Consider the following 24,760-nt stretch of genomic DNA (forward strand, 5'->3'; position numbering starts at 1 on the left):
AGGAAAATATTCTTTTTTGTTTGTTTGGTTTTTGTTTTTTGAGGCAGTATTTCTCTGCATAGCCCTGGCTATCTTGGAACCTACTCTGTAGACCAGGCTGACCTCAAACTCACAAAGATCCACCTGCCTCTATCATGACTATAATTAAGAATATTTCCCACTGGGCAGTGGTGGCACTGTGGAGTCAGACATCTTGTGTGCTATGGTGTATGTGTTGTGTGTGTACATGGGCATTCAGGATTACACACCCCTGTCTAGAGGAGAATGCCAGGTATCTTCTCTCACTCTACCTTAGACCCTCTGAACTAAGCTGGCTACCCAGCAAGCACGTGTAGCCATATTCAGCTTCTTATATAGGTGGTGGGATTCAAACTGAGGTAGTCATGCTTGCCAGCAAACACTCTACCCACTGAGCTATTTCTCAGCCCCATGACACATATTTATGAATGAACACTTTAGATTGCCACAGTAATTCTAAAGTACTTTCCTACTGTGTTTAGAATAGAAAGTTCTTTCAGAAAACTGTTGTGTTTTACTTAGTGTTACGCATTTCACAGGAGTAGCAAATTCATTTTCTGAAAATATAAAGATCATAAATCTTTCCAAATGATTTTCTTTTTTAAAGGAATGTTTTTGTGGAAGTTCTGTAACTGTCCCAGAAATTGAAGGAGTCCTTTGGTTAAAAGACGATGGCAAGAAGTCTTGGAAGAAGCGTTACTTTCTCTTGCGAGCATCTGGCATCTACTATGTCCCTAAAGGAAAAGCAAAGGTATGTCACTTCTGTGCTTCCTACATTGTGCTAGCTGCAATGTCTCCATAGTAACAATACCATTGTACCTGTGTAAGACACACAGAAGATAATTTTGTGTATTTATCTGTTGTAAAGAAGAGAAAGCTAAAAACTGTTCACTTCTCTGCCTTTTATTCGGGTTTATCTCAATTCTCTACTCTCTTTCCCTGTTGGGATTTGTTGTTGTAATGGGAAGATCTTCATGTAGCTCAGGCTGGCCTCAGAATCACCGTGGAGATTAGGGTGACACTGAACTCTTGGTCCTCTTGACTCCCCCCTCCCACTTCCTAGGTGCTGGGGTTACAGGTATGCATCACCATTTCAGCTAAACATAGTTTTATTATTTGGGAGGTGTAGGGAAGGTCTTGCTAGAGTTGTGTGTATTTCATCTTGGGAGCATGGCTTTCTAGGATTAGGTTACCTTCAGTCTTGAGTAATGTGGTCTTGCTGAGGTATATGCTACCAGTTGTGCTTATTTGGGTTCAAAGCTAGTCTAAGCATTTACAGTATCATCCTAGTCCTAAAAACTCTGAGTGTAAGCATCACCTCTGCCTGCTGAGGTGATTCCCAGTTGAGAATCTCTGTATTTGAGGCTTGCATTATAGCCATTCAGCTACTTGATAGATTCTTATTCTTTCCTAAGAGTGCTGCTATTACCTGTACCTGTTAACTGTAGCTGTTACGTGATGTGGATACTGTGTATAGCATGTTTAAAGTACCAACATCTCTAAATCAATATTCATTAGGAATTACATATTACAAGCAAGTACTCTGCCTTTTTGGCTATATTGTAAACGAAGAAAAATTTTGATCTTACTTTCTACCTAATAAAGGTTTGATTCCCAACTGAAAACTCTTACCTGGTATGATAGTTGCTTATTTGCATTATTAAACTGATCTTTGGTTTTTTGTTTTGTTTTGTTTTTAAGGTGTCTCGGGAACTGGTGTGCTTTCTTCAGCTGGATCATGTTAATGTGTACTATGGGCAGGACTATCGGAGCAAGTACAAAGCACCCACAGACTGTTGTCTGGCGTTAAAGGTACAGCTCAGCAATTGTGATCAGCATTAGGTAGAGGCTACTTGACATCTGGATCTTCAAGTAGGTTCTGTGTCTTTGTAAGAAGATAAGAGGACGAGGGGTAGCTCAGCAGTTAAGGATTAAGGTTTTGGGTTTTTTTTTTTTTTTTTTTTTTTTCTTGCTCCATCCTAGCACCAGGGAGAACAAGGTAAAAGTAGAGTGTGACCTAGTAGTTCATACCAGTGATCCCAGCACTCAGGATTGGAACCAGACCCTGTCGTGGAAAAAGAGTTTTACCGTCAGACATTTATTTTTTGTGGTTTTCCTCAACTTTATTAGTAAAACCTGAAGAGGGCACTATTCCCAAATTCAAAATTCCCCTGTTTTCATCTGGTTGAGGAATAACCAGGTCTGTCTGTACCTTCCCCCAAATTATAGCCATCCTAGTCTGTTATCTATGCTTTTATTAGGGAGTTTTCTTCTCTATCAGTCAGGCTTTAAGTTTCTCACACTAACTGTGGCCATACACTAGAGGAGAATGGGCACTTTTTAGTATTTTCAGTGATATAAATTAACATTTATAAAGATAGCCTACTGTTGCAGCTTATAGTAAAATAGTCTCACATTAGCCCAGAATGGAGGTTTATTTATTATTTAGGGGTAGACTCACAAAAAAAAAAAGGTGGTGCTCAGCCGTCCTCTGCGTGGGTGCGAAGCTGGGACCAAACCCAACAGCCAAAAAGGGCCGTGCATGCCTTTACATCTGCATATATATACCACGTGAGGTTAGGGTTATATCTATATCATGTGACTTTAAGGGTATTGACTGAAGGAATTCCCACAGCAGCCTACAAAGATTCAAGAAAAGTTACTGAGAGAATTAAGTAATACTCAGTGGCTCCATCTTCAGGACTCTCAATACTACTTAGGTCTGCATGTTTGTATCATACTTTTTTCTGTGAGAAGCCTTAGTTGGGTTTAAAGAGTACCATTTGTTTAGAATTTGGGGTTGGATTCTGGATTTCTTTGGTAAAAATGGATGTAATATAATAGCAGTCCTGTACTAAATAAACTTTCTTAGACAACATGAATGCATCATTGAAGTTAGTTACAGAAGCAGCTTAGTTTGTTTTTGCTTTTTAATTTGTCTTAGTTTTTTTTTTCTTCATCTTTTTGAGACAGCCTTCCTGTGTAGCCCAATCTAGCTTCAAACCTGGGCTCCTCTGCCTTGGCCTTCAGATTACTGAGGTTACAAATGTGTGTCACCATACACTATTAAGAAGTTGATAGGGGTAACTTCAGCCAGTGGCTTGTTAAGTCCAAGGTCCCTTAGGAAACCCAAAGACCATTATATCAACATGAGGTTTGTAATACTGAGATATTACTTGCCTCAACATTCTTGTCATCTGAGTGTATAGAGGAATTTTCTTAGAGGTTCCATAATGATATTTTTCCTATCTTAACTATTAAGAGGTATTTGGGGACAGTTGTGTTCTTTTATCTTAATTATTTTCCTCTCATTTTAATTTCTAATAAAGAAAATATTGCAGGGAAAGAGTAAACTTCAACACTATCCTCTTATCCCACCAAAGAGTGCACGCTGCAGTTTGTAAAGAAAGAAGCCTACAAAATATTGTTCCACCAGTCAGGTGTGACCATGGACTTCTGTCCTAAGAGTGCCATATATATTCCTTACGTGCCTGGTGTAGGTGTTGACCCCCAGGGAAGGACCGTCTCCTTCTAAACCATGATTTCCTGGATAAACATTTCTCTTCCATTTTCAGTCGTACATACTGAGAACTCTGCTGACTTAATCTTGATAGAGTTGTTCATAGATGTGTAAAAGGGAATACTTATGAACTTCCGAAGTGGGACAACTTGACATAAAATTTAACATGATATATACTTTATTTAAAAAAATATAAGTATGCGCTGTTTTATTCCACTTTATGATTAAATAAGAAGTATGTACCGAGCTGGGCATGGTGGTGCATGCCTTTAATCCCAGCATTTGGAAGGCAGAGGCAGGCGGATCTCTGTTGAAGGAGCAGCGGGCCGCGTTCCTGCCACCCGGCTCCTGGCCGCCAGCTAGCTTATGCCCCGAAATAATTACACGGAAACTATTCTTTTAAACACTGCCTGACCCATTAGTTCCAGCCTCTTATTGGCTAGCTCTTACATATTGATCTAACCCATTTCTAATAATCTGTGTAGCCCATGAGGTGGCTTACCAGGGAAGATCTTAACCTGCGTCTGTGTTGGGTGGGAGAATCATGGCAATTGCCTGACTCGGCTTCTTTCTCCCAGCATTCTATCTGTCTACTCCACCTACCTAATTTTCTGTCCAATCAGGGCCAAGAAAGTCTCTTTATTTAACCAATGAAATTAACAACAAACAGAAGACTCTCCCCCATCAGATCTCTGAGTTTGTGCAGCCAGCCTGGTCTACAGAGCGAGTTCCAGGACAGTCAGAAGTACACAGAGAAACCCTGTCTTGAAAAAAAAAAAAAAAAAAAACAAGAAAAAGTCTGCACTGGTTTGCCATTTCTTAAGACCGTGACTTAGGGTTAAGTGTCAGTTCTCTAGATTTAGTGGGTTCTGCTTTCCTTTGGCAGCACCCACAGATCCAGAAGAAGTCTCAGTATATCAAGTACCTCTGCTGTGATGATGTGAGGACTCTGCACCAGTGGGTCAATGGGATCCGAATCGCAAAGGTACAGTTTTTTTTTTCGTTTGAGGCTGGAATAATGAAATGGCTAATTAGGTAATTTGGGTTGTTGATGATGGTTCTGGTTGTTCTGTGCTCATCATTTTGCTAGTGTCTAGTTTCCTAAGTTCATGTTTTAAATGCCTTATTTTCCATGGAGGTTGCGAAATATGTTGATGTCTGTGGAATGATATTGGTGGAAATAACTTGTGTGGTATCAGAGTGACTTATTTCTACTTTGGAGCATGCATTATGATTTTTTTTTATTAAATTTTTAAAGTTTATTTTACATACCAAGCACGATGTCCCCTTCTTCCTCTCTTCTGTTCCCTCCTCAACCTCCCATCTACACCCCCATATCCACTCCTCCTCCCAGGGAAGTCAGCAAGGCATAATCATATTGAGGCAGGACTTAGCTTTTCCCCACTGCATCAAGGTTGGCAAGGCTTCCCTGCATGCAGCATAGGTTCTAAAAAGCCAACTCATGAGCAAGGGACATGTCCTGACCCCACTGCTATGGGAACCACAAAAGACCAAGCTACACAACTGTCCCCCACGTGCAGAGGGCCTAGGTATATGCCCAAGAGTGATACAGCTGGATCTTGAGGTAGATTGAGTCCAGTTTGAGAACCCGCCATACTGATTTCCAAAGTTTTCACTCCCACCAGCAGTGGAGGAGTCTTCCCCTTACTCCACTTCCTCTTCAACATAAACTGTCATTAGTGTTTTTTGATCTTAACCATTCTGACAGGTGTATGATGGTATCTCAGAGTCATTTTGATTTGCATTTCTGTGATGGCTAAGGATGTTGAACAGTTCTTTGAGTGTACCTCAGTCATTTGAGATTCTTCTGTTGAGAATTCTGTTTAAATCTCTACCCCATTTTTAATTGAATTACTTGTTATTTTGATGTCTAGTTTCTTGAGTTCTTTATATATTTTGGAAGATCTATCAGACATGGGTTGGTGAAGTTCTTTTCCCATCCTGTAGGCTGCCGTTGTGTCTTAGTGGCATTGTCCGTTTCAGGAGGCCCCATGTGTTAATTGTCAGTCTCGATGTCCATGCTACTCGTATTACATTCCGGGAGTGCTCTCCTGTGCCAGTGCATTCAAGGCCACTTCCCACTTTCTCTGCCATCAGGCTCGGTATAACTGGGTTTATGTTGAGGTCTTTTATCCACTTGGACTTGAGATTTGTGCAGGGCAGTAGATAGAGATCTATTTGCATTCTTCTACATGCAAACATCCAGTTATGCCAACACCATTTGTTGAAGATCCTTTCTTTTTCCTATAGTATAATTTTGGGCTATCAAAAATGAGATGTTTATAAGTTACGGATTTGTGCCACGGTCTTCGATTCCATTGATCCACATGTCTGTTTTTATGCCAATACCATGCTGTTTTGATTTCTTTAGCTCTATAGTAGAGCTTGAATTCAGGGATGGTAATACCTCTGGACGTTCCTTTATTATACAGAACTGTTTAAACTATCCTGGATTTTTTTTTAAATTACCGCCTCCTTCCCGTTTCCATTTCCCTCCCCCTCCTCCCACACATCTCCTCTTCCCCCCACTTCCCTCCCCCTCCCCCCTCCCCCCACTCCATTCCCCCTCCCTCCTGAGAATGATGAGCAGTCCAGGTTCCCTGCCCTGCGGGAAGTCCAAGGTCCCCCCACTTCTATCCAGGACCAGGAAGGTGAGCATCCAAACAGGCTAGGCTCCCTTAAAGCCAGTTCATGCATTAGGATTGAAACCTAGTGTCATTGTCCTTGGCTTCTCATCAGCCTTCATTGTCTGCCAAGTTCAGAAAATCCAGTTTCATCCCATGCTTATTCAGTCCCAGTCCCGCTGGCCTTGATGAGCTCCCAATAGATCAGTTCCACTGTCACAGTGGGTGGGTGCACCCCTCTTGGACCTGACTTCCTTGCTCATGTTCTCCCTCCTTCTGCTCCTCATTTGGGTCTTAAGAGCTTAGTCCGGTGCTCCAATTTGGGTCTCTGTCTCTATCTCGATCCATCGCCAGATGAAGGTTCTAAGGTGATATGTAAGATATTTATCAGTATGGCTATAGGATAGGGTCATTTCAGATTCCCTCCGCTCAGTTGCTCAAGGTACTCGCTGGGGACATCTCCCAACACCGCTCTCTATCCTGGATTTTTTGTTTTTTGTTTTTTTTTCCATATTAAGCTGAGTATTGCTCTTTCAAGATCTGCAAAAAATTTTGTTGGGATTTTGATAGGGATTACATTAAATCTGTAGATTGCTTTTGGTAAGATTGCCATTTTTACTATGTAAATCCGACTGATCCATGAGTATGGGAGATCTTTCTGTTTTCTAATACCTTCTTCAACTTCAAAGAGCTAAACTTTTTGTCATACAGGTCTTTCACTTGTTTGGTTAGAGTTACCACAGCATATTTTTATATTATTTGTGGCAATTGGAAAGGGTATTATTTCTCTGCTTTCTTTTTCAGCCCACTTACCATTTGTATATAGGAGGGCTACTGATTTTTGTGGGTTAATCTTGTATCCAGCCACATTAATGAAGTTTTTATCAGCTGTTCCCTGGTAAATTTTTGGGGTCATCTATGTATACTGTCATATCATCTGCAGATAGTGAGAGTTTGGCTTCTTCCTTTCAAATTTGTATCTCCTTGATCTCCTTTTGTTGCCTAATTACTCTAGCTAGAACTTTTGAGTACTGTATTGGATAGATATGGAAAGAGTGGACAGCCTTATCTTGTTCCTGAATTTAGTGGAATTGCGTTGAGTTTCTCTCCATTTAATTTGATGTTGGCCATCAGCTTGCTGTATATTGTATATTGCCTTTATTATGTTTAAGTATGTTCCTTGTATTCCTTTTCTCTCCAGAGCCTTTAATCATGAAGGGATGTTGGATTTTATGAAAGTAATTTTCAGCATCTAATGTGGTTTTTCTTTTTTGTTTATTTGTAATGGTGACACTGACAGATTTTCATATGTTGAACCATCCCTGCATCTCTGGGATAAAGCCTACTTGGATGATTTTTCTGATGTGTTCTTGGATTCAATTTGAGTATTCTTGCATCAATGTTCATGAGGGAAACTGGCCTATAATTCTCTTTCTTTGTTGTATCTTTGTATAGTTTGGGTATTAGAGTAACTGTAACCTTGTAAAAAGAACTTGGCAATGTTCCTTCTGTTTCTATAGTCTTGGAACAATTTGAGGCATGTTGGTATTTGCTCTTTGAAATTTTGATGGAATTCTGCACTGAAACCATATCGCCCTGGCGTGTGTGTGTGTGTGTGTGTGTGTGTGTGTTGTGTGTGGAGGGGAGGCTTTTAATGACTGTTTCTATTTCCCTAGAGGTTATAGGTTTATTTAAATTGTTTATCTGGTCAAGAAAATTGTCCATTTCTTTTAGATTTTCCAATTTTGTAGAGTAGAGGTTTTTGAAGTATGACCTTAAAGATTCTTTGGATTTCCTCAGTGTTTGTTGTTATGTCTGATTTTATTAATTTGGATATTCTCTCTCTATCTTTTAATTTTTATAAGGGTTTGTCTATCTTGATTTTTTTCAAAGAACCAACTCTGTGTCATTGATTTTTTTTTTTTGTATTCTGTTTCTGATTTATTGATTTCAGCCCACAGTTTTTATTTTATTTCCTGCCATCTACTCCTGGGTGAATTTGCTTCTTTTTGTTCTGGAGCTTTCAGGAGTGCTTTCAAGTTGCTAGTGTGAGATGTCTCCAAATTCTTGATGTAGGCACTTAGTGCTATGAAATTTCTCCTTAGCACTGCCTTCATAGTGTTCTGTAAGTTTGGGTATGTTTAATTCTAGGAAGTCTTTAATATTCTTATTTCTTCCTTGATCCAGAGATGATTCATTTGAGCATTGTTTAGTTACCATGAGTTTGTAGGCTTTCTCTGGTTGGTTGTTGTTGAACTCTTACCATGGCGATCTGATAAGATACAGGGGGTTAGTCCTTTTTTCTTTTTTTTTTTTTTTTTGTAGCTACTGAGGTTTGCTTTGTTATCGAGTGTGTGGTCAATTTTTTGAGAAGGTTCCATGAGCTGATGTGAAGAAGGTATATTCTTTTGATATTTTTTGTTGTTTTGGTGATGGTAGTGGTGATAGTATGTGTGTTTCCTTTCTTTGGGTTTTGGTGGTGTGAGATTACCTGCTGCATGTATTTTTGTGGATGCAGAAAAGCTAGCTTTCTTGTGATGGCGTCTTCCTCCTGATGTGGATAGGTATTGTTTAAATCTGGTTTTATCATGAAGTATCTTGTTTTTTCTGTCTATGATGGTGGAAAGTTTTGCTGGGTGTAGTAGTCTGTGATCCCTTAGTGTGTCTGCAAAATGTCTGTCCAGGACCTTCTGGCATTATCATCTCCACTGAGAAGTCAGGTGTAATTCTGATTGATAGATATGCCATAACTCGGCCTGGGTCCTTTGCAGCTCTTAATATTCTTTTTTTATTTTGTAGTGTTTTATTATATTACAAGGGGACTTTTGTTGTTGTTTTGGTTTGGTCCAGTCTATTTGGTGTTCTGTAAGTTTCTTCTACCTTTATAGGCATGTCCTCCTTTAGGTTGGAAAGTTTTGTTGAATGTTTTCTGTGTCTTTGAGCTGGTCTTCTCCTTCTATCCTAATTATTCTCTTGGTTTGATCTTCATGGTGTCTCAGCTTTCCTGGATGTTTTGCGTTAGGAATTTATTGGATTTAACATTTTCTTTGGCCGATTTCCTCTATTCTATCTTCAGTGCTTGAGATTGTCTCATATTTCTTTTATTCTGTTGGTGATGCTTGTATCCGTAATTCCTGTTCACTTTCCCAGATTTTCCGTTTCCAGAATTTCCTTCATTTGTGTTTTGTTTATTGTTTCTATTTCAGTTTTCAAGTCTTGAACCATTCCTTTGCCTGTTTCTTTTCCTTGGCTTTCTTTGCCTTTTTAAAAAGAATTTATTGATTTCTTCCAATTTTTTTGTTTGTCTTTTCCTTGATTTCTTTGAGGGAATTCATCTTCATAAAGTTATTTTTGAGGTCTTTTTTTGTGTGTTTCAGCTGCATCAGAACGTTCAGGTCTTGCTATTATAGGATCACTGGGTTCCGCCTGCCACACTGCTCTTTCGATTGTTGGATGTATTCTTACACTGGCGTTTGTTTACTCATCTGTTCTTCCAACTGGTGTGGGATGTGTCTGTGCCTGTTTAGTCTGCTGGGGTTGCAGGGGAGGGCTGGCCTCGGGGAAGGTGTTCAGGTACATGGGGTTGTGCGGTGGAGTGTGTCTTGGAGGGACAGAGTCTAGTGGGTGGCGGGGCTGGTGGTGCAGCCGAGAGGCAGGTCTCTCGCATTATATGATTATTATGTCGTCAAGTTTAGCCTAAGCAGATCTTGCCAACTCCCAAATAAAAAGTATTCAATTAAGTTATGGTTATTTATCAAGTAGATTTGGAACAGTGCCCCTGAATAGTGCTAAGAATCTAGCTCTAGATCTCTTGGAGTGATAAAACTTTTATTTCTATTATAAACACCAATAAAATTGTCTCTTCCTGCTGTCCTTACAACTGAGGAAAATGAGTTTGAATGTAACTCTATAGAATTAAGGACTATTTGTAGTACTGTAGGTATTAGTAGAAACTAGTGTACAGATATTATTCTCCCTTCCCACATTCTTCCACGTACCAGTTCAGAGTTTAATGTCACTATCTGTCCTCTCTTGTTTAGTATGGGAAGCAGCTCTACACAAATTACCAAGAAGCCTTGAAGAGGACAGAGTCCGCTTATGATTGGACTTCATTATCCAGCTCCAGCATTAAATCTGGGTCCAGTTCTTCCAGCATCCCAGGTAGTTCAAAAGTACCACACAGCACTATTTTACTACCAGTATCAAGAGTGAAATTTCAGCTTTTTTTTTCTTAAAAGCAACAGCCATACATAATTTCTAATCCGTGGGTATTTTTTTTCTTATTTCTCCACAAAACTGTTAAAAGTGCAATGTTATGAACTATTCACAAGTATCTGAAGTGCACTTCTAATGCACTGTAATAGTTTATGAAGTTTATTTTAAAACGCATACATACTAACTAATAAGACATGATATAGAAGCCACTTGGAGAAGTACTCATAAGCCATCAGGATACTACATCCCTGACATTGCCGTGCAGGGAAAACACTTCCAGCTAGTTCAGAATTACAACTTCCCATATCTGTACTCACATCTTCTGTAAAATGCTTCTTTCAGAATCTTCCCTGAATCATTGTTTAATGATTTAAAATTGCATGATTTGCCATTATCTCTAAATAATAAAAAAAAATTTGGAATTGTGGTACACACACATGCACAAACACTAACCTGTGAAAATGTAATGTATACATATGTAAGTATGTATTTTCTGGTTCTGTCCATTGAAGGGGTCTAGAAGAAGGGACACCCCAGTAATAAGGAGACTGCCCACAGCCCAGTCACCAAAAGGAACCAGAGCTCTTGGGCAGATGGCTGGTTCTAGAGCTGTGGTAGAGAACAGACGAGATGAGCCTCAAGCAGAAGGACTTAAAAATAGGATGAGGGATTATCATAGGGCATAGATGCCAACTGGAGAAAGTTTCAGTGTCTAACACTTTGAGCAAAAGAAATATACAATGGTATAAAATTATAACCAAATTAGAAGAAATATCACTTTGAATCCATGATAACATAATTTCCATACAAAATATTTTAAAGACTTTAAGTACATTTTAGTTAAAATGTCTTTTCCCCCCAGCTCTTTTCATGCCCCACCAACTCTTTGTGTGTATCTACAAACGTTGTGTGTACCATGTACATGTAGGTGCTCGTGGAGGCCAGAAGAGGGCACTGGTCCCCTGTAGCTGTGAGCTTCCTAACGTGGGTGCGGGGGCAGAATCCAAGTCCTCTGCAGGAACAGCGCATGCTCCAGCCTCCCAAAATGTTTCTAAGTGATTTCTGTGCACACGTTGCCCTCTTGCAGAGCTACACATAGTGATTGACCTTAAAAGAAGTAGGGTTGAGAAAGCAGAAACTTCACGGTGGAGAAAGTAGACAAGCAGTGTCTAGTCCCATTGATTGTAGTTTCCTTGATACAGTGTGATGAGATTTGACCAAAATGGAGCAACTTTCAGAGGCATCAAGATGGCCAACTATATTGTGGTATCCTGGACCAGAGTATGGATATATGAAATGTGACATATAGTTATTAGTAAATCAGTGTTTTTTCATAGCTATGGCAAATGTACTATAAACAGAATAATGGGACAGATTAGATGCTGAATCGGTAAGAACTCAGACTTACTCTATTTTAATATGAAAATAATGTATAAAAATCTAAAATGAGATGTTCATCAAAGTGGAAAAAAATGCTGAGAAGTTGGACTAGAAAGACAAGGTTAAAAAGCCATGCAGCAAGTAGGATTCAGAGAAGGCCAGGGGGTTGTGGAAAGGCATATTCTGTTTTTTAGTCATGTAGCACTTAGCTCCAGTGCTCACATCCATTCCCTCAGGAAATATTATGCCTTTTCCTTCACTAGTGCCATCCTCACGCTTCATTGAAATGTTAGACTTTCTAGGATAAAACATAAAATCAGAATGATTACTGTTGACGAGCACAAGGATTCATGTACTCCAGTCTTACAGGCTCTTGTCAAATTGGGATAGTGAATGAGCCTAGTGTCCTAGTCATAGCTTTTCATCATATCCCTTAAGAATGGTCTTAACTCTGAAGAAGCTAGGGCTTAGGCTACTGGGTTATTTTAATATTTTCCATTCTTCACAAGGTGATTGTTTGTCTGGGAAGAGCTTTGAGTCTCCACTACCTGCGAGACATCACATAAGGTGCATACATACTCGTACTGGGAAGTCATCTTTCCAGTTCTTCCAGCCCCTACATCAGTTGAAGGTGCTTGTTAGCCTCAGCCCCAGCCCTTGTCCCTCCCCACTGTCACCTGGCCTGGAAGCAGGCTGTGCATGACTGCTGCCATACCTGAATCCCTGGGGAAATCACCAATACTGTTGATTGCTAAGGAAGAGTCTGAATGTATGAGCTGCTCTGCAATGGCTGAAAAAGCCTGATTCTTAAGCTAATGTGGATGTGATTAATGGCTCAGCAATTCTTTTTATTTCTTCTTCTTCTTCTTCTTCTTCTTCTTCTTCTTCTTCTTCTTCTTCTTCTTCTTCTTCTTCTTCTTCTTCTTCTTCTTCTTCTCCTCCTCCTCCTCCTCCTCCTCCTCCTCCTCCTCCTCCTCCTCCTCCTCCTCCTCCTCTTCTTCTTCTTCTTCTTCTTCTTCTTTTGTTTTTAAAACTTTTTCAGAGTAAATTTTTATCCAAGACAGGTTTTTTTGGGGTTCTACTGACTTGTGTCAGTTTTTCATGGTGAACTATTAAAAAGTTAGAGTCAAATTAATCAAAAACTAATCGTAAGATAAGGTTTTTCTACTAGAATATATTTGCTGAGTTTAGAGTAAGATGAGCTGATTTGCCATTTTATGTAGTGTTTACCCATAACGTTTAAAATGTGTATATCCATATGATCAAATGATAACTGACGAATTTTTTTTAATATTTTAAACAGAGTCTCAGTCAAATCATTCTAATCAGTCTGACAGTGGAGTCTCTGACACCCTACCCACAGGACACATCCGATCCCAAAGCACTGTGAGCTCCATGTTCTCGGAAGCCTGGAAGCGTGGCACTCAGTTGGAAGAGTCCAGCAAGGTAACACACTAATTTTATTTACACATAAAAGTCTGTGGTCACCCACTGGCTTAGCTTGTATTCCTTTATCAGAGTCTCATTTGGCACTATTTCAATCTTCCTTCTTAGAGGGTCAGCTGATACTATAATAGGGAAAACCATTAGTGGCCGTTATTTATGCAGTTTAACCAGCGGCTTACGTGTTTCAGTTACAGCGACCCCTCCCCTGTTCAGCATTACCAGTTCACTGCAACAACACCATGCAGTGCCATTGCCCTAAAGTCCCAGAGAAGTTGCTTATAATTCTTAATCGTTTTAATTAGTTCAGATTCGGTCCTTATCGTTCATTTTTGAGGTCTGTAGACCCCAACAAATTTTCTCAAACTATGTGTTATGCAGAAGGCTAAATTCACTCTTAAAATTTTGGATTTCTGAGCCTTGGATAATTAATATTCAGTAACATTATTACAGGCTATAATGTTGAGAGTTTTTTCTTTTATATATATTATATATATAAAAGAATTTTNGTTATCTCCTGGCATTTTTGAGGATCCCTGTGCAATCTTGTCATCTTTGTAAAGGCTTTGACTGAAATTCAATTCTAATTCCCTATCTCTACTTTCTACTCTATTCAAGCAGAAGAAGAAGAAGAAGAAGAAGAAGAAGAAGAAGAAGAAGAAGAAGAAGAAGAAGAAGAAGAAGAAGAAGAAGAAAGAAAGAGAGAGAGAGAGAGAACGATTAGCTAGACTGTTGGTGTGTGGAATGACAAAAGAGAAGGGTTCAGCCTGCAGAGCCAAAACACAGCACTCATAAGCGATCAACTCCAAGATGAACAAGGGCACAGCCCACACCTAGACACAGTCCAATGAGAAATAGATGCTAAAGCTCAATAACTAACAGATTAAGAAATAAGATTCTATTTTACACAGGAATAATCCTATAAAACTCACACTTGCACAAATTGTGCAAGAATTGAAATATAAACAGTTGAATTGTGTTCATCTGTAAAGGACAATGAAATAATCATGTCTGCAGAAAAATGGATGGCTCTAGAAGTCATTTTGGTATATAAAATAAACAATGTGGGAAAAATATCATATATTCTGTGGATTCTATATCTATAGATACCTGTCTGTATGGATTATAAACCTGGATGTTATGTATTTTATATATATATATGGAAAATTTTAGACGTAAATACAAAGTATTTTAAGAATAATCCCCACTCCCCCCCCAGAGTTACCTCACATCCCGAGTTCATGTCCTTTTTTTTTTCCTTCCAACAATTCACTTAGTCCAGTTTGTCCTGCTGATATATACATAGCTGACTAGCCGCTGGAATATGGGTCATCCCACCAAGAGCCACACCATCACAGAAAACAGAAGCCGTCAGCTGTCAACTGCTCCCCAGTTAGGGGTGGGGGCTCATGAACTCCTTTCCACTCTCCACTACAATGCTGACCTGCTTTTGTGCAGGCAACCACAGCTGAGCTTATCCACTTGGGTCCTCTCCATGTCAAAATGTCCCTTCTCCCTCATGTACAATGGTTGCCGCACCTTGGGGAGAGGTCATGTGATGTATAGATGTCCCGATTGGCGCTGACCACTGCACAGTCACTTACTCTCTGACTTGGCCTAGTGTGAGTTTTTGTATTAGCCCCATCTACTGCACACACAAACTTCTTTGTTAAGATTTGAGAGCGACCTTAGAGGTTTTCTTAGCTAAGTAGTCCTCCATCAGGTATCCTCAGAATTCCTGTAGGAAGGATATGTTCTGGCTGCAGTCACCACTTCAAGCAGAAAGGGTATACCATCATTGAGGACCCAGGGGTACCCTGGCCAGACTCCTGATTTTTACAGTCATCGTTTTGTTGTTTTGTTTTGTTATGGTTCTTTTGGTCTGAGTCACAAATACAAACACATCCACAAACGAGAATCAAAAGGAACATTTAAATTTGTCCTCAAAACAGATTCATTACCTAATTTTTATATGTGGTTGATTAGCTGGCGTGGGGGTGGGAGGTATGAAAGTGAGTAGTTAATAATTGGTTTTAATGACCTAAACTCTTTAAACACTGTTAAAATCCCTTATCAGAAAATTTTAATAATTCTTTCTTCAATCCTAGAACCTTTTTCCTCAAGTACTAGATATTGAACCTAGGACCTTGCACATGCTAGGCAAACACTCTGTCACAGACCTATGTCCCAATCTTTTTAATGTTTCCTAGCTGTCCTTCAGTGTGTAATCCTCCTGTCTCAGCCTTCTAAGTAGGACCGTGTCAACAGTTTAGGTGAACATAATGCTCTAAGCACGTACTAGAAACCATATTCTATGTAATTTTACATGTGTGCCTTGGCGGGGGATGTAGCTCAGTGGTAGAGCACTTGTCTAGCATGCACCAAACTCCAGGTTACAAAGCTACCTACTTGTCACATGTGAAATCAAGGAAAGCAAAGACTCTGTGCTTAGGAAACAAAGTCTGTCACTGTAGTTTCTGAAAGAGAATCAACCCTGCTGTGCAGTAGTGTCAGAGTCTTGATCCTGTGTTTCTTCTGTTACCTCAGTCCCAGGTGCCACACGAGAAGGCCCGCACAGCTAAGGTCAGCAGGCCTGAAGCAGCCAAGACAGGGTCAAGTTAAGGTCAGGGCTGTTCTCTGAAATACATTAACCTGGGTGACGCCTATAACCAAATCTTACAAACTAATGCTTTTCGTTTCATGTATAATTTTTAGAGAACCATGTGAACGTCCTGATAGGCATTAGAATTCAGCTCTGTGAATGAACACTGTAGTTCTAAGTACCCTCCATCTCAATCAGTATCATTTGTGATTGAAAAGAGTTCACAGAAATAAGAGCCCAAAAGGCGTTCCCAAAGTTATTAAATCAAAATTCCTTCATTTCCTTATTTCAGAAGTCCTTGAGCCAGAGATTTATACATGGTTGTTCAGGCAACAAGCAACCGAATGTAGTCATTTCGGCAATACTAATACTACCCAGACGGCGTGGTCGGCAGCTTACTGGCAAACCTTAGCTCCTACTTGATGACTTCTCTTAGTTCTACAGAGTTTCTTCTTATTTTCATCTGGCTTTTTCTGTGTGATGTTTTATCTTTTGCTGTAATGTTTACAGCACATTTCTTTATGTACTTCCCAGTAAAGCAAACGCAAAGAGTGCTCCCCTTTCTTGCACTGCTGGACTTGTGTGCATGTTGGATGCAAATGTTTCACACAACACGAGCGTGTGTGTCGAGTTCTTTCATTCCTGTGTGACTGCACAACTGCTGAGCATTCTCACACTCCTGTGTCGGCTTACTAGAATCAAAAAGCTATCCTCACTCTACCAGCGTTCCTTACCCTAGGACAGCATCTGTGTGAAACTCTTGACCCAGGAGGACCTAGGGCAGGGTTTGTGAAAGTCCCATTGCCAAGGTCAGAAATCACCTATCCTGTTACCACCCAAATGACTTTACAACGGGAGCTTGTTCCTAGACTGTTAGTCAGTATAGCTGTTAAGAGAATATTGCAGGGTAAAACAAATTTTCTGCATCCTCGTTACCTAGAGTATCAGATTGTAACCTTCCTGACATTGTCTGTCTTTATAATCACCAGCTGCTGCATCCTCCTCATGCATGCCCTAGATCCCTTGCTTTTTAGTGTGATAGAGTCAAAGCTTACCTCTGTAACTGTTGTGTTGTGTTTTTCTCCCTCCCACCTCCCTTTTATACTTCCTTTTAGGCCAGAATGGAATCTATGAATCGGTCCTACACTTCACTTATGCCCCCTCTGTCCCCGCAAACTAAGATCATCACCCCTTATACTGCCTCACAACCTTCACCCCCTCTGCCTCCTCCTCCACCCCCACCTCCTCCTCCTCCTCCGCCTCCACCACCACCACCCCCACCTCCTCCTCCTCTCCCTAGCCAGTCTGCACCTTCTGCAGGCTCATCAGCCACCATGTTTGTCAAGTACAGCACAATCACCAGGCTGCAAAACGCAGCTCAGCATTCAGGGTCCCTGTTTAAGTCTCCACCACCCCCAGCGATGCAACCTCCGCCTTTGGCTTCACAGTCCCTCAAGGCTCAAATTGTGGTGCCCCCCAATGGAGTTATTCCTCCACCCCCTCCTCCTCCACCACCCCCAACCCCTGGTTCAGCCATGGCCCAATTAAAGCCAGTGCCCTGTGCCCAGTCCCTGCCACAGTTCTCCCAACCCCCTCCACTGAAGATTCATCAAGTTCACCAAGTGGCACCTCCCACACCCCCACCAGCTCCTCCCATCCCTGCAGCTGTCCCTCCTCAAGCACCCCCTAAACCCCTGGTGACCATTCCTCTTTCAGCCAGCACCAGAACTGTACCATCAGTAGTGGCACAGGCTGTACCACTCACCCCTGCACCTCCAGTGCCCCCAGCAAAGAAACAGCCAGCTTTCCCCATTTCTCCCCCTGTTCAGACTGCTCCGTGTCCACCACCAACACTACCCAAGCAGCAGAGCTTTGGGGTGAAGCCACCCCCCTCTCCACTGTCCCCCATGCCCTCAGTCGTGAAGCAGATAGCCAGCCAGTTTCCACCCTCTCCCACTCCTCCTCCTGTGGACTCACAGCCCCTAAAACCCCTCCCAGCAAGTGTCACCCCACAGTCCCCTCCTGCCGTGAAAGCAAAACCCAAGTGGCAGCCCAGCTCAATCCCTGTCCCTTCCCCAGATTTCCCTCCTCCCCCTCCAGAGAGCAGCCTGGTGTTTCCTCCTCCACTTCCTCCAAGCCCAGCTCCACCCCCACCCCCACCCCCAGTGCCACCCGTGGCTTCGCCAATCCCTGACAAAGGTGGATCTCCAGGCAAAAAGCCGAGTAAGATGTCCAGCCCTGGGGGAAAGAAACCACCCCCAACCCCACAGCGCAACTCCAGCATTAAGTCCGCCGAGCACCCTGAGCCCAAGCGACCCTCGGTAGACAGTCTAGTCAGCAAGTTCGCACCGCCAGCAGAGTCGGGATCTCCCCACAAGGAGACCCCACCTCCTCCTGCAGCGCCTCCCAAACCTGGGAAACTACACCTTTCTGGAGTCCATCTCCCTGGAATCCACCAGCAAGGGAGTGTGTCAACGACGCCTTCCGTTCTGAGTGGACGTGGAAAGGACTCCGTACTGGAATTTCCATCTCCTCCGTCCGATTCTGACTTTCCACCCCCTCCACCTGAAATAGAGCTTCCTCTGCCCCCTATTGAGATTCCAGCCATATTCTCGGGAAGCACCTCCCCCAAAGTGGCCGTTGTTAATCCTCAGCCACAGCTATGGTCTAAAACGTCTGTGAAGAAGGCCCCGCCCACCCGGCCCAAACGAAATGATAGCACCCGCCTCACTCAAGCTGACGTCTCTGAGCAACCAGCGATGACCACAGTTGTGCCACAAGTGCCCACCTCTCCCAAATCCAGCCTTAGTGTCCAGCCTGGATTCCTAGCTGATCTTAACAGGACACTGCAGCGCAAGTCTATCACGCGGCATGGCTCCCTCTCCTCTTCACGAATGTCCAGAGCAGAACCCACAGCCACCATGGACGACATGGCACTACCCCCGCCGCCACCAGAACTGCTGTCTGACCAGCAGAAGGCTGGCTTTGGAGGCAGTCATATTTCAGGCTATGCAACCTTGCGAAGAGGACCCCCTCCCGCTCCCCCTAAAAGAGACCAGAATACTAAGCTCTCAAGAGACTGGTAGCCACAAGACTTAATATCTATAATAAGTTCTACAATCAGTTTACCTGATCATCTGTGAACCCAGGTGTTCAGAGCCTCCTGATATGTTATTCAGGTAGTGTCCAGCTGTATGTGTGTTGATTGTGTGTATATACGTATGTATACATCTGTGAATGTGTATATATGGAGAGAACTGATTCTATTTATTTCTTTTGCCTCCTAATCAGAAAAAAGGGTTTTGTATATTTTGAGTGGAAGGAGACATAGGAGGAGCTATGTTGTCACTTATAATTTGTTTATCATATGGATTGGACCAAAATCTAGAAGGTATTTCATAACTGTCTGCCCATGTGCCACTGTGCATGTGTTATAGAAGAAATAGATGAACAGTTTCTCAGTTTGAGGATATCACAAGAATATTTGCTATATCTGTAGGGCTTGTTTTTCCCAGTTGGCTGAGTTTAGAACTGCTTAACTGACACTTAAATTCTACATATAAAGGGGCACTTTAATTCAGGAAAGCCTTCCATAGACAGAACGGGTAAATGGCGCAGGAAGGGGAAATGCTGAAGACACTGTGGTTGTACACAGGAAAGTCATGGCTTCTAGTTGCAATAGTTGTGCCGTGACCCCGGCCACATCTTGAGATGTCTTCACAGGTAAGCTTTTTGCCTAGAACACAAGAAGTATCTAATGCTAGAATCCTAACTACTTTCAGTAGTTGCAAAGCTTCATCAGTTTGGTTTCAGGAGACTTACTTTTTTGTAGAATGTTCAGTACACACTGTAATGTACTGCCCCAATTATGTCTTTGGGTCATTTATTTACCTTTGCATATAGTATGTACATTACAGACATTTGAATTTGTGGACAGTAGAAATATGAAATATACTCCCTGTGCCCAATGTAGTACATTATTAAAAACAAAGTCAACTTCTGCAATGCCTTCTTTTACAAGTTGTTCTCCACGAGAGATAAAGAAGACAAGACAGTATCATTCATCATGTTTTAATGCAAAGAATCCATTTGGGATAGGACTATCATGATCAAAACGAGTTTTCACAATTTCATTCATAGCTACTGGAGCTGCTAAGATCTTTTCTGTTTAGCTTGAGTGTAGTAGGGCTTTTACAGGTGGCCAGGTGTTCTGATGGAGCAGCGCCATAGTCCACTTAAAGCAAGCACGTACTGACGGCTCTACTATGTTCACAGTGTTCTCTGCGCTTTTGGTACATGAGAAAAGTGTGCACTTACCAACTTAGAGTGATAGGTTGATGGGAAAGAAATGCAATCCTAGTTATTTTTAAGCAAGAGAATAAAAACTGTCCATCCCACTTCTTACAAATGAGGACATCTTGTAAAGAGTCTGTGCCTGCTGTAAAGATAGCCAGTGCCAGATGCAGAAATCTTTCGGTCCTGTCCCTCAAGCAGAAAGTAACGCTTATGAATCTGGATAAAGATAGTCAAGTAAAGTGTCAAGTTTCACTACCCTGATTTCCAGTAAGGCGCTGCATCATAAACATGTAGGGAAGAAGACGAAAAGTCATTGTACTTTTTAGAAAACCTGCTTAGATTTTTTTTTTTGATCTTTGAAATTGCTCACCAAGTATTTATGTGCTTACAATTCTTATGATTATGAAATGATCTTTAACATAACTGCAGTTAGTTTCAACATGTACAATGAATGTATTTAGTCTGAATACAGATGCCAAGCCACACTGAAGTACTTCCTCATGCTCATCAACCTGCAGATTCAATCTACAGAAAACCAAGAGTGCAGATCAGTTATCCCTGGGGTTTATCTCTAGGGTGTTTCTGTTTCCTTTTTAAATTTTTAAATTAAGCTAGCTAGGCAACTTAAGATTTCCTTGAGTGCAAAAATATGTACCTTCAATCTAGATTGAACCCTGAATCAACAACCTTCATTCTGTCAGTGTGGACTCCATGGGAACTCCCATGTCCTTCTAACTCATCATGTGACAGCATGCAGTTTCTTTATAGTTCTCCAGAGACAAGAATAGCTGTTAATTAAAAACAAAACAATAAACCAAAGTGCCACATTCCAATTTTTTTTTTCTCACTGCTTAGTGCTGACATGTAGTTTTCTTTCTTTTTCTCTGGTGTGTTCATGGACAAGACCTACTGCCAGCCAACACTAGTTCTGTGCCTTCTTCCACTGCCCGCAGCGCAGCAGCTCCAGCTCGCACAGCCTTTTCGGGCAGCGCAGGGCCTGTGGAGGCTGCCTGGACACTAACAGTCAACAGAGTGAAGGACCTTTGCTCCTGAGGGCAGACAGATAGGTGCTTTTCGGAATTGGTTTGGTGACATCCTCAATTCTTATTATATAGTAATTTCAAGTCTCTTAGTACTTAAAGTTTGGGCACCAACTCTGAAGCAGCCAAACCTATTCTCAATAAAATGACCTAACGATGATCCACAGGTGCCGGCATGAGTACACTTATATTAAGTCTCCCCAGCTTGGTATTTAGTCCCAAAAGATTTTAATATGCTTTCTCTCATCTTTTAGTCACTGTAATTCTCATTTGGAGGAAAAAAGGTCTGTTTCAGACATCTACTTAACTGTATTACACTTTTTCCCCAATGTCTAAACTTTTTTAACATAAGAAAGATGGCTGGATCTTAAAGATTATCAAAAAGATCCATTTTCATTAGACAGTGAAGAACGATATCAATGGGTTTCTGTTTTTGCTTTTTCTTAAGTATCCAAAATCAAGGTGCTCTTACCCACCGATGGTATATCTTGCAATGGGCTGAGAACTGTTTTGGGTCGCTTCCCTGTATTGTACTTTGATCAGTTAGAATTGAGAGGTCACAGTAATTCTAACAGGGTAACAACTCTAAGGTCTGGATCAACAGAATCCAGGGTTCAGGAGCTGGGCAGCAGTGTGAACCGGTTCCTCAGACTTCCAGCAGAACATGTTGTCACCCTTGCTACTCAAATAAAGCAGTTTTATGTTACAAACACAGGGCAGTGTTTAAGCAAATAAACCCATTCAAAGCATTTTCCATATCACCAAAACTAGCAATATAACTGATGCAATTCCAGATTTTACCCCAGTTTAGAACAATTAAAACAATGCCCTGTATTTTTGTTTATACATGAAGATGGCTTTCTTTAAAAAAAAAAAAAGGGTCCCTTTCAAATTACAAAAGCCTTTGAACCGTTAATTTTTTAATTTTAACTTTTTATTATCTGTTATATGTGACCTCTCTCAAAGTTGACCCAAAGGGAAATGCAAGGTGGGGGGGACCCCACCATCTTTCAAGATTGTCCTTTGAAAACCTAGTGAAAACATGTTACCCTTTAATACTCTACCATCAAAACTACAAGTGTGCAGTGCCCTTAGGGGTTTATATGTAAAAGACAACTAAAATTTAAGTGATATAATGTGTTGGAGGGCAGGGGGCTCTGGTTTGCTCTGACGTAAACCATCCTAGACAGCTATCTGCTATAATCCCCAGTGCCTTGAACTCTAGAGGAACCGCATGTAAAAACAACAAAAACAACCAAGTAAACTTTGAGGTGCTAATGAAAGAGGGGACAGGTAAGTATTTCTGAACTTTTGGCAGAAATGGAGGGGGATGACTGTCTTGTATTACAGGAGAAGTTTTCATCCACCTAAATGGAGTCTGTTTTCTACCAAAGATACTTAGAGAAGTGGCTCAGAAGTGGCTCAAGTCAACAGAGTTCTATTTAAGAGCTGGCCAAATTTGGGAGCTTGTTGTTCATAAGCTATGAATTTCAAGCAAGTGATTGTTAAAGCATCAACTTCTTAGGAAGCAAGTGATTGTTAAAGCATCAACTTCTTAGGAAGACAAGGGAAACAGGGAATACATTTTTAGAAACTATCCATTCGTTAAATTTGTTACAATTTAATACCAAAAATGCTGGTTTTCATATTCCACCTCCTAGTTTTTCCTGTATTTGTAAATAGTCCCCCTAGAAAGTAAGCATTAATTGGAATGTTTGAAATGACTGCTTAGTTTTAATATCAGCCACTTAGTGAACTCTTCCTCCAGAGCAGAGATAAATAAGGTAAAATATGATTAGCTTGTGCTAAGTGTTGTAAAAATACTGTTTGCTGTCTTCACTGGGTTGTTGTCTCCTTTCCCTGTTTTTTTTTTGTTTGTTTGTTTGTTTGTTTTTTCCCAAAAATGGAGTCCAGGCTCACTCTGACTTCTAGCTGTGGGAATTTTGTCATAATAGATACAATAGTATACTTTTTTAAGGCATGACGATAACAAATGTACCCGAAAGAGGTCATTATTCAGAAGATTATGCTCAATTTGGTGAAGATGAAGTTGTGGTTTTCTTTCAGCCTTTATTATTTTCTTCTGCATAAATGTACACTCATTTCATCATGTGCCTTGCTCCCTGACTGTGCAAAGCTGTACACATACACACACATATATACACATATATGAGAAAGAGATATATTCATTCAGTACTACTGATGATGATTTTTGTTCTACTGCTGGATTAAGTTTCTGGGTTATAACTTGCCACTTGTCATAAACTGTTGTAATGGCTTAGGACAGTGGTCAGATAGAGTAAATTTGTTTTTGTAGTTGCATATTTTATGTCATCAAGCCCAATCATTAATTTAAAAAAAATTAAATAGATTCCATTTAAACACAAGGATTTTGAGTGTTTTGGATGAATACCACTAAGAACCTGGTTTTATAGGGCTGGAGGGATGACTCAGCTGTTAAGAATGCTTTCTGCTCTTCCAGAGGACCAGAGTTCAGTTCCCAGCACCCACGTCGGGCAACTCAAAACCACCTCTAACTCCAGCTCCGAAGGATCCAATGTCCTCTTCTGGCCTCCAAAGGCACCTGAACACGCGTGGCATACATGCATAATAATAAAAGTAAATTCTTCAAAGAACCTGGTTTTAAAGCTTGTTGTGTCAGGATAAATTAAATATTGTAGGAGAATTAACTGCAGTTCAGAGTGTTTTGCTTCTTTACAAGCCATTAAATATTACTAATTAGGGAGTAATTAAGGGCTGAAGAATAAAGGTGTTTGCCAAGAGCCCTGACAATCGGAGTTCAAATCCCTGGAACTCAGGTGGGTAGAAAGAACCAGTTCACACAAGTTATCCTCTGCCTGTGTACACATATACAATAAATGTGTAAAAAATATATTTGTAAGATGGGCAGTGGTGGTGCACACCTTTAATCCCAGCACTCAGGAGGCAGAGGCAGGTGGATCTCATTGAGTTCAAGGCCAGCCTGGTCTACTGATGAGAGTTCCAGGACAGTCAGGGCTATACAGAAGAAAAATTTTGTCTTGAAACCACTCCCATCCCCACAAAATTGTGTGTGTGTGTGTGTGTGTGTGTGTGTGTGTGTGTATGAGAGAGAGAGAGAGAGAGCGCCTTTGAGTATATGAGCTAGAACTATAACTTAAGAATGTTGTGGGAGAGGGGGGGGGGGGGGGGGGGAGAGAGGGGGGGGGGGGGGGGGGGGGGGGGGGGGGGGGGGGAAAAGGGAGACGGGGAGGGAAATGGGAGGCGGGGAGGAGGCGGAAATTTTTTTTTAATAAAAAATTATATTTAAAAAAAAAGATAAGTTATTTCATGACTTGAATAGTTATAAACCAGAGCAATCCAAATTCTCAAACTATTAAAATCTTTGTAAAACTAAAAAAAAAAAAAAAAAAAGAATGTTGTGAACCAGCATGTGGGATTGCAAACCAAACCCAGGTTCTCTAAGTGCTGTTAACTGTTGAGCCATTCTCTAGCCCTTGATCATTTTATTTTGTATAGAGTAGAACTGGGTAAAAACTAATGCCAAAAAGGGCCCCCCTCCTCCACCCCAGCAATGACTTGGAAGTACAATTATGTACTG

The 24,760-nt window shown here is 41.1% G+C and overlaps 1 protein-coding gene across 5 annotated transcripts in view; it reads left to right on the forward strand.

The window, feature by feature from the left end:
- Nucleotides 1-23,854, forward strand: part of Raph1 (Ras association (RalGDS/AF-6) and pleckstrin homology domains 1) — an 86,362-nt gene extending 62,508 nt beyond the window's left edge. For 2 of the 5 annotated variants that reach the window (XM_050154159.1, XM_050154160.1), the window contains 7 exons: nt 626-769; nt 1,720-1,830; nt 4,425-4,523; nt 10,224-10,344; nt 13,082-13,224; nt 16,939-19,002; nt 23,642-23,854. In XM_050154159.1, coding sequence (XP_050010116.1) covers nt 626-769; nt 1,720-1,830; nt 4,425-4,523; nt 10,224-10,344; nt 13,082-13,224; nt 16,939-18,909 — 2,589 coding nt within the window. In that variant the 3' untranslated portion in view covers nt 18,910-19,002; nt 23,642-23,854. The other 3 variants (XM_050154162.1, XM_050154163.1, XM_050154161.1) reach the window with 3 other exon arrangements.
- The last annotated feature ends 906 nt before the right edge of the window (nt 23,855-24,760 follow it).

The sequence above is a fragment of the Alexandromys fortis genome, unplaced genomic scaffold, assembly GCF_014885135.2.
Source record: "Alexandromys fortis isolate MF-2015 unplaced genomic scaffold, M_Fortis_MF-2015_v1.1 scaffold_40, whole genome shotgun sequence".
Taxonomy (NCBI): Eukaryota; Metazoa; Chordata; class Mammalia; order Rodentia; family Cricetidae; genus Alexandromys; species Alexandromys fortis.